This window comes from Phyllostomus hastatus, unplaced genomic scaffold, assembly GCF_019186645.2.
Source record: "Phyllostomus hastatus isolate PE091 unplaced genomic scaffold, TTU_PhHast_1.1 phas_scaffold_93, whole genome shotgun sequence".
NCBI classification, from domain to species: Eukaryota; Metazoa; Chordata; class Mammalia; order Chiroptera; family Phyllostomidae; genus Phyllostomus; species Phyllostomus hastatus.
In genome coordinates this window covers 17142241-17153075 of record NW_025334042.1, presented here as the reverse complement: position 1 = coordinate 17153075, position 10835 = coordinate 17142241, and the positions used below count along the sequence as shown (strand labels likewise).

At 40.1% G+C, this 10835-nt stretch overlaps 1 protein-coding gene across 1 annotated transcript; it reads left to right on the top strand.

Annotated features, from left to right (window-relative positions):
* The first annotated feature begins 3404 nt into the window (after positions 1 to 3404).
* On the top strand, positions 3405 to 4312 carry LOC123812585 (olfactory receptor 6C4-like). The gene is given in 2 exon segments (XM_045829367.1): positions 3405 to 4185; positions 4188 to 4312. Coding segments are annotated over 2 exon segments (906 nt in total).
* The last annotated feature ends 6523 nt before the right edge of the window (positions 4313 to 10835 follow it).

Here is a 10835-nt window from a genome sequence, read left to right as displayed (position 1 = left end):
AAAACAGATCTCAATGGCCTTGCTCCATTTGTCCCTTCCCCCAACCCACACCCTGGGTGGGGGGATGGAGACATCTTAAAATCTCCTGGACACCTTAAGTTCTGGACCCCATTTCAAATGCCCATTTGGGGTCCCCCCTCTTGGCTGCACCCTGTAACAGAACGTTTCAAGATGCCCTGGAGGTTCCTAGACCTCTCATTTTTTTTGAAGTCTTGTTTCTTTATTCTTTTCTCTTTGGTTGGTTCTTTCTTCCTTCTAGTCCACTCCATTGATGTGAGAACCAGTTTCCTTCCCATCACTATTGGTTCCCTGTACATTTTCCTTTATTTCACTTAGGGTAGCCTTCATTTGTTCATCTAATTTGTGACAAAATTCAACCAATTGTGTGAACATCCTGATTACCAGTGTTTTGAACTGTGCATCTGATAGGTTGGCAATCTCTTCCTCACTTGGTTGTATTATTTCTGGAGCTTTTATCTGTCCTTTCAGTTTGGCAATTTTTTTTGTCTTGATGCACCTGTTATGTAGTGAGGGGCAGAGCCTTATGTGTTCACCAGGGCAGGGCAACCCTCATCACTGGGTTGTGACACAGTACGTGAGGGAGATGTCTCAGAGGGAACAGTCGTGCTTGCTCAGCTCCCTGCCAGATTTCAGTCACTTCCGCTACTTCCCCCAAGCAAACTGGGCCCCTCTGATGCTGATTCGTGGGTTGGTGGATTTGTGTATGTTCTAGAACTCTGTGGGTCTCTCCAATGAACTCTCCTGTGAGGCCAGGAGTCTATCCTGGAACCTCAACCCCCACAGGTGTTCTGAGGCTTTATTTCTCTGCACTGGACTCCTGGATTGTGAGGTCTGTCTCACTCCCCAGTTTGGCCTGGTTTATCTGTGTGCAAATCTGTAACCGCTAGGTCTGCCAGCAACCTTGTGTGCCAAGCCCCTCCACAATCCATCACCTCACTGGGTCTGCCCCCGCTTCCACCTTGAGCACCTGGGGTCCACCAGCCACCACTTAGCTGCAAGTCCTCTCCACCCAGCTGCCCCACTCTGCCCCTCCTTCCACTCTGGATGATTATTTCCTATTTAACTCCTTTGTGTCACACTGCCATACAGTTCCATTTTCTATCAGTACTGGTTGTTTTTTTGTTTCTAAATGTTTGTTCTCCTCATTTTGGTTGTGCAAGAAAGTACAGTGTGTCTATCTATGCCTCTGCCTTGGCCAGAAGTAGCACTGTATGTTTTTAAAGTCACAGATGTTATTCCATAAATCTGGATCATTAACTCAATCAATTGTGAAAATCTGGATGAAAATGCAGTACTTGCCAAAGACCACAGGTTAGTACAAACAGGGAAGGGAGGGTTGTAGGGGATTCACGTCAATGTCCAACATCACCTAGTATCTTCAAAAGCTGTATGGAATAATGGGGAGATTGACAGGAGTGATTGTGAGGATGATTTTTCTAACTCATATGCATGTGAATTGTTTTTCCCTCAATCAAGAAAAACCGAAATGTGCACACAAAATACCACCACAAAAGTTTCCTTCCTTAGCGATTACCAATTTATCTACAAAGACTCATTGTCAGAAACATGCATCTCCCTCTTCCTGATTTCTGCATGACAGAAATAGAGAATAAGAAAGTTTCAGGCATAATAAATTGTGATCCTTAGTTTGCCACTGAGGACTCTTTAAGACTGGAGCAAAATTCACTCTGAGATGCTGCCTATAAATCTCTCCAGATCTCTCTTCTCAAAGATATATCCAAAATTAGTGCCCAGGAGACTGAATGTGACAGAGAAACATATACAAATGATCATTAATATGATTTATTGATGCCTGAGCCTTGTTTATGTAGACAAAAAACCTCACAATGGAAAACGAGATAGTATTGAACCAAGTTCTAAAGTCCTATTACAAATTTATCCCACAAAAGAAGCAAAGGTATAGAAAATAGTAATCAAAATCTTCAGCATTATCTGTGTGGGGAAACTCCTTTTGGTGCATGAAACAAGTCAGAGATGGGAACAATAATGGAAATGAGGACCAACGGCAGATATCCAGTGAAGTATCAAATAGTACAGAGAGGAGAAGAAAGTTCAGAAAGGGAAAAAAGCACAGGGAAGGCAAAATAAAACACACAAAACAGAATCAGATACAGATATTTCTACCAAAAGCTTAGAAGTAGGAGAGATTGGTAAGAGTCAGAGAAAAGTGATTTAAATGTGGAGATTTCCTAAAGATTTTAGGAGGAAAGTGTAAATTCAAACATATTCTTCTGAAAAAAAAATCATTATTCTGTAGTATGGGCGCCAGCTGATGCATGGGTCACTGGCCAGCAGTGATCATGGAACACTGCGGATGGTTCATCAAAATGTGAGGAATAAACATGCACAGAAACAGACTAGTTTCTGTGGAGAAGTAGGGACGGAACAGCCACCCCCTCTAGTGGGGAGCACACTGATTTACTGTCCAAACCGGCTTTTACTGGGTTTGTTTTGCATAAGAATTCAGGTAAAGCACATTACTCATTTTGAGGAAGTAAGGATCAAATGATAGGTAACAAGGAACTCCAAGGGTCTATTTTGAGTCAGGGTCAAAGAGCTGTAAGATTTTAAGGAACAAACTAACTTCCTCCTTGGACCCTTCTCATTCAACTGAGAGTATTCTAAACAAAGAAAGTTTCACAGGAATTTACATGTTCTTTCTTAGGTCTGATCACCCAGGGAATCTGCCCTTTCCAGCACAGGGCAGTACCACCCTGTCATTGTTTCAGGCTTAGGTGGAGCAAGAGAAGTAAGGCAACCAAGAGATAAGGAGATTTTCTCCCAGACAATGAGGACTCAGGCTATGTCAATGTCGAAGGGCGAGAGTCCATCACTCCCTTTTGCCATAGCCCCCAAAGTCCTTCTTTTGGGGGCCTCCCACGTGATCATGCCTGTCTGAGGTCATTCCCCCCTTGGGGAATCTTACCCGTCATTGGCTAACCGACCAAGCTTTGGGGTTCAGTTATGAATGAAGCAACAGAAGCAGCGCTTCTGCCAGGGAGATAAGCTTGTCTCCTTGCTGGCTTATGGTTCCAAGGGTGTTCCCTTAGCCTTAGCATAGGCGGGGGTTACACCTTCTGATACCAGGCAGGGTGGTTCCCAACATATTCTGTTATGAATGCAGGAATAGATGGACTTAAGGAATGACAAGACTTTAAGAAAATGTTACTTATATAGAGGACATGGGGCTTCCATGGAGCCTAGCCCAGTCCAATGGGAAACTGGCTTGAGCCAATTGGATGGAGAATATTGCAGTATATGACCTGATTCTGTTGGTTACAATCAGCTTTATCTCTCCTACCCTGAGAAATTCAGTTTTTGTCATCCTCATCTTTTCCTTTTAGATCTACTGAAAGTCAACAATGAAAAACAGGACCATGCTCACTGAGTTTATTCTGTTGGGCCTCACCAATGAACCTGAGGTCCAGGTCATGATATTCATCTTTATGTTTCTCACATACATGCTAAGTGTCCTAGGAAATCTGACCATCATCATACTCACACTGGTAGATCCCCACCTCCAGACCCCCATGTATTTCTTCCTCCGAAATTTTTCCTTCCTAGAAATTTTCTTCACTTCCATTTTCATTCCCAGATTTCTGACCAGTGTGACAACAGGAGATAAAGCCATCAGCTTTGCTGGATGCTTGATTCAATATTTTTTTGCAATATTCCTTGGGGCAACAGAGTTTTACCTCCTGGCCTCTATGTCCTATGATCGCTATGTGGCCATCTGCAAACCCCTACATTACATGACCCTGATGAACAGTAGAGTCTGCATACAACTCGTGTTCTGCTCCTGGCTGGGGGGACTCCTGGCTATCTTAGCCCCAATCTTCCTGATGAGCCAGGTGGATTTCTGTGCCTCCAATGTGCTGAATCACTATTACTGTGACTACGGGCCCCTCCTGGAGCTTGCCTGCTCAGACACAAGCCTCTTAGAACTGGTGGTTATCTTCTTGGCTGTTGTGACTCTGGTGGTTACACTGATACTGGTGACACTTTCTTATACATACATTATTAGGACCATTCTGAGGATTCCTTCTGCCCAACAAAGGACAAAGGCTTTTTCCACTTGTTCCTCCCACTTGATTGTCATCTCCCTCTCTTATGGCACCTGCATGTTTATGTACATCAATCCTTCCGCAAAGAAGAAGGTGCTTTAAACAAAGGAGCAGCTGTGCTCATTACTTGAGTTACTCTCTTGTTGAACCCTTTCATTTACACTCTAAGAAATCACCAAGTGAAGAAAAGGATTGTGAGGCTTTAGAACTTCCAGCCAAAATGGAGGCTTGAGTAGGCACACTGTGCCACCTCGCACAACCAAAAGAAGGACAACAACAAATTTAAAAACAAAAAACAACCAGAACTGAAAGAAAATCAAACTATATGGCAGTCCCACAACCGAAGTGTTAAAGAAGAAACATTCACCCAGACCAGCAGGAGGGGCAGAGAAAGGCAGCCAGGCACAGAGGGCACAGGCAAGGTGAGGCAATGGATTTTGGATTTCGCAGTCCCACATTCGTATGCAGATAAACTGGGAGGAACAACGGGGCGAGCAAGACAGACCTCCCAACGCAGGGTTCCAGTGTAGGGAGATAAAGCCTCAAACCTCTGATTGAAAACACATGTGGGCATTGAGGCAGCAGCACAAGAAACTCCCAGCCTCACAGGAGAGTTCATTGGAGAGACCAACAGGGGCCTAGAATATACACAAGCTCACCCAGACAGGAATCAGCACCAGAAGAGCTCAATTTGATTGTGGGTAGAGGGGGAAGTGACTGAAAACCATCAGAGAGCGGAGCAAGTGGCATTGTTCCCTGTTGAACCAGTCCCCCACATACAGCAGTGATGTGGTTTGCCCTGCCCTGGTGAACACCTGGTGAACGTGCCTTACTACACAACAGGCATGCTAAGACAAAATATAAATTGCCCAAGTGAAAGAACAGATCAAAGCTCCAGAAAAAGTACAACTAAGCAACAAAGAGGTAGCCAAACTATCAGATGTACAGTTCAAAACACTGGTAATCAGGGGCTAACAGAAATGGTTGAATATGGTCACAAATTATGTGAAAAAAAATGAAGGCTGTGCTATGTGAAATAAAGGAAAATGTACAGGAAACCAACAGTGATAAGAAGGAAACAGGGGATCAAATCAATGGTATGGACCAGAAGGAAGAAAGGAACATTCAAGCAGAATACAATGAAGAAAAAAGAATGCAAAAAAGTGAGGAGAGGCTTAGGAACCTCCAGGTTCTTTTAGAACTTTAAATGTTCCAATAGCCAAATTACAGGGGTGCCAGAAAGAGAAGAGGAGGAGCAAGAAATTGAAAACATATTTGAACAAATAACAAAAGAGAACTTTCCCAATCTGGCAAAGGAAATAGACTTCCAGGAAGTCTAGGAAACTCAGAGAGTCCCAAAGAAGTTGAACCCAAGGAGGAACACACCAAAGCACATAATAATTACATTACCAAAGATTAAAAATAAGGAGAGAATCTTAAAAGCAACAAGAGAAAAGGAGGCAGTTACCTACAAAGGAGTGCCCATAAGATTGTCAGCTGATTTCTCAAAATAGACCTTGCGGGCAAGAAGGGGCTGGAAAGAAATATTCCAAGTCATGAAAGGCAAGGACCTATATCCAAGATTACTCAATCCAGCAAAGCTATCATTTAGAAAGGAAGGGCAGATAAAGTGCTTCTCAGATAAGGTCAAGTTAGAGGAGTTCATCATCACCAAGCCATTATTATATGAAATGTTAAAGAGACTTGTCTAAGAAAAAAGAAGATAAAAAATATGAACAGTAAAATGACAACAAATTCACAGTTATTAACAACGCAACCTAAAACAAAAACAAAAGCAAACTAAGCAAACAACTAGAACAGGAACAGAACCACAGAAATGGAGATCACATGGAGAGTTATCAGTGTGGGAGTGGGTAGGGAAAGAGGGAGGAAAGGTACAGAGAATAAGTAGCATAAATGGTAGGGAGAACATAGACAGGGGGAGGTTAAGACTAGCATAGCAAATATAGAAGCCAAAGAACTTACGTATATGATCCATGGACATGAACTAAAGAGGGAGAATGTGGGTGGGTGGGGCTGTGTAGGGCAGAGGGGAATAAAGGAGGGGGGAATTGGACAACTGTAATAGCATAATCAATAAAGTATTTTTAAAAAATAAAAATAAATTTAAAAAAGATTGTGAAGTTTCAAAAACAGAATACATCTTAATGTACTTAGTGTACCATATTTTAAGTTCTCAACAGGCCCTTGAGGATAAAAATATGAAAGGCATCTGTCCTAATTTCAAGGAATCGATAGTCTAGCGTGACAGAAAGGTGTATGAACTTTAAATTTATATGTTTATCTTAAAAATAAAATAGCATGGTGTTATTAGAGATGGGTGAGTGCAAATTTATTTAACAAACAATTGTAAAGAATTAACTGTTTCCCAGAAATAACTTGAATTTTAAGAAGAAACCCACATTATTTATTTAGGAGAGTAGGAGGATAAGAATTTTGAGTAAAAAAGAGTAGCCAAATCATGAAAGTATTCAATTACTAACTATATAGTTACTTGAACTATCATGAGTCAAAAGAAGTTTTAAGAAAGTGATATTACCATTCCTTGGCTGGTGGCTCAGTTGGTTGGAAGGTCGTCCCATACACCCAAAGGCTTTGGATTCAATTCCTGATCAGGGCACATGCATAGGTTGTGGGTTTGATCCACAGTTAGGGTATGAATGGGGGATAACTAATCAATGTTTCTCTTTCACATTAATGTTTCTCTCTCTCTCTCTCTCTCTCTCTCTCTCTCTCTCTCCCCCCACCGCATTCCATCTTTCTCTCTCAAATCACTAATAAAATATACTCAGGTTAAGGTTTTAAAAAAGGGAGTGATGTTACCAGCATTTCTTGAAGGAAACCTAGCATTGACATTGTTCTTCATCACGGAGCCCTGTAGACTATACTTCTATTGGAATGTCAGTAACTTTAATTTTCTTTGCTTTTTCACTCATTTTCCAACTGCAGCAATTATAACTTCCATCTTTCCAGAAAGGAAAAGGTTTTTAAAGGATGCACATTCAGTCTATTATTCTATAAATAAGGTAAAAAATACCAAGATTTTTGTCAACTCACATGTCTTTTTTTAGAAGTTATGGTTAAAAGAGGTTTCTAGAGGAAAGTAGAGAAGACTTTTACATGTCTTAAAAGGATCTATTGTTGCTTTTCTTATCTGACATCTTTTTTAATTAATAGATGACATCTCCCACTCTCTCTGTTTGGTATTTTCTGGTGATTATTTTTTAATTGTGATTTTATTTTCATCCTTCTGTCTACTTTCAAAACACTAGAAACACCAGTGTTTCAAAACACTAGAAAAGACAAATTCTGGGATATGGCTTCATTCTTTTAACTTTTCCCCAAATTTTTGCTTTTGTTTTGAACACAAGCCATGGAAACCAGTTTCATAAAGTGGAAAAGAATATAAAGTATCAATAGAGTTTCATATCCAGAATGTCCCACATTATGAGTTTTAGCAACCAACTATGAGTGGACCACCCTACCAAGAACTCCACACATGGATTCATATCTGAATAGGCAGTAAAATGTGTTCAACTTCAATGGAACTAAGGAAATTTTGGAAATCTGAGTACTTGTACATAGTTTAGTAATATCTTGATGCATTGTATGATGCTGGTTACTGTTTGGGGTTCAAGTGGAACATCATCTGGTGTAGTCACTGCTTTATATGTAGTAATGATGTTGAATGGAATAGGCTTCTCTGGCATTTAAAGAACAAGATGTATTGAACTGATCATCAGAGAATATCTCTAGAATCATAGAAAATATTGATATATGTTATTTTAATAAAAGGCCTTTTATGTAAATCCATTGCTACTTTTAATATCTTGGTTTCTTTAGTGGCTAAGCTGAAGAATAGTGATGACTTCGAGTTTATTCCAAATTCATTGAGCTGACTATTAACTGATAGGGAAATGAACTGAAACAGCCATCTGAATCATTAAGTTCCCCTAAATCCACATTTCTACCAGAACCTACAGTGAAGTGGAAGGTAATGCCATATAGTGGATAAAAATATAGGCTTTAGGTACATGATCTTCTAACCCTGTGCTATATATACACATCTAAAAGTATATTTAGATGTATTTAGACATCTAAAAGTCTATATTTAGACATCTATAGACATCTACATTTACACACTAAATATAAACATATATATTTAGACATCTAAAAGTCTAACCCCTGTATTACATCTAAAAGTAATACAGAATACTATTGGGTGTAAACTGTTATTGAAAAAATGTAAATAAAATAAAATAAATTAAAACATCAGAAATAGATATGCTTTTATACAAATCCCAGATACCTAACCTTCTATCAGAGTTACTTTGGGAGATGAACTTGACTGCTCTAAAATTTACTTTCCTCAACCTTAAAATGTGATAATAACAGTATCTGTCCCATAGGGTAGCATTGAGCATTATATGGAATATTTGGTAAAAATATATATATTTTAAAAGTCCACACCCTGGCTGGCATAGCTCAGTGGATTGAGCGCGGACTGTGAACCAAAGTGTCACATGTTCGATTCCCAGTCAGGGTATATGCCTGGGTTGCAGGCTATGACCCCCAGCAACCACACACTGATGTTTCTCTCTCTCTCTCTTTCCCCCTCCCTTCCCTCTCTAAAAAATAAATAAATAAAATATTTTTAAAAGGAAATTATAAAAAAGCAATAAAGGAAATAGGTATTTTCCCTTAAAAAAGACCATATTAAGTATCTAATCAATAATATCCATTACAACAGTGTGATAAGGGTAAATGATATCTTTTTCAAGAAACTGGGGTTTAACTGGTAAGCACAAGTATTAAATTATTGGAATATAACTGAGACTCTAAAAAATGCCATTCCATTTGAAATTCCTCTGCAGCAAGACCAGCTTATCTCCATTCTTCTTATGTCCAGCTGCATCTTTGGATAGCCACATTTCAGGTAAAGCCAATAACAACACTTGGTAGCAGATTATTAGGGTTGGACTATCATCAAAAAGCATGTACCCTGGATATTCCTGACTATGCTGAGCTAAGAAGGTTATTTGGTGTAAGTCTAAGTTTAAGAACACTAGCCAAGGCTTCACCCATGCTTTATCATATGAGAATTTAGGAATTGATTTGAGAAGGAATGTATCTCCTTCTAAATGATCTTGCCCCCCAAAATACAAGTTGTGCTCCTATGAAACTACTCATCTAAGCTGGCTTATGTTGATACATACTTTGAACATAGTGCAAGTTATATATAAGAAAAGAAATAAAATTACTTATTCTGTAGCTGAGCTCTTGGAATGTTCATTCTCTAAATGCATAAATTGAAAAAAGTAGCAAATGCATAAGTTGGTGGGGTTTATCCCTGTTCTTGTTACTGTGGACAAGAATCAAAAGAAACAGCTTTACCTACCTAGTATTCTAAACATAATATTGGGACAATGCTAGAGTGAGGAGTTAAAAACAGTGGCTGGTCTGCCACTCTTGGGACACCCTTTTTCTATCATCTGTCCCTAAGCCCTCAGAAGTATACTAATGGGTTATAAATCTAAACAAGTAGTCTTCTCCCAATTCTGTTTCTTGCAAAGCATTTGAAATAAAATTCAAAAAGTAAAAAGACAATTTTTAAGAAGCCAAGTAAGGTAAGAATGTTTCCATAATGACTTGGCTTTTCTGGCCTGAGAATCATCTTTGTCATTTCTTTCAATTCATCCAGGTCACAAACTAGTGCTTAAATTCTGCCCATACACATTACTAGACAGTATAGTTGAAGACAGTATAGTTGAAGTCATGAGTTCAGAAACCAAAATAACGACCCATCTGAGAAATATATCCACTGGGGTTAGGGGTAGGGGTGGACAGAGACAAGGTGATACACCAGACAACATATGAAAAAAAAAAAAAGAATTATAGAAGAAACACCAAGAACATAAAATAAATATAATTTCCTCAAAAATATAAGAATTATACTGGTAAAATGAAGAAAATTACAAAAATAACTAGGTAAAAATAATGAAACTATAATACATGAAATAAAGAATAAAACAGGGGGAGAGAATTACGTGGCTTTAGCAGAGAATCGCCATTACCATGGCCCTGTGAGAGAGAATCACCATGTGGCTTTAGCAGAGAATCACCACTCAGCTTTGGCAGAGTGGTGACCTCCCCCCTCCTTGCAGCCATTGGAGAGAGGACCACATGGCTGGAGCCCTGGCAGAGAGAACCACATGGTTTTGGCAGAGTGAGGACTCCTGCAGCCCTGAGAGAGGACCATGCGGCTTTGCCAGAGTGGGGATTCCCACAGCCATTGTGCAGAGAGGACCACTCAGCTGTGGCAATAGAAAGGAGAGCCATACAGCTGTGGACATGTAAGAGAGAACCACTTGGCTTTGCCAGAGTGGGGACTCTCGCAGCCATTGTGCAGAGAGAACCACGTGGCTTTTCCAGAGTGGGGGCCCCCATAGTTTTAGAAGGTGCAACCACCACCCAGCTTTAGCAGAGATCTGGCAACACAGCTGATGGTGCCGGGAACCAAGGGAGGCCTACCAGCTGAGATGGATTACTGGGAAGAACCAGGGGCTGCCTGAGCTACAGACTTCTATTTCTTTTCCTGAGATACGGTACCCCAGACTGGGCACAGGGGAAAGTAAGCACTGTTTGTGTTTGCGAGTGTTTTAAGGGACTCTGGGATTTTGATGAAGACACTAGGTCACTACTTTAAGT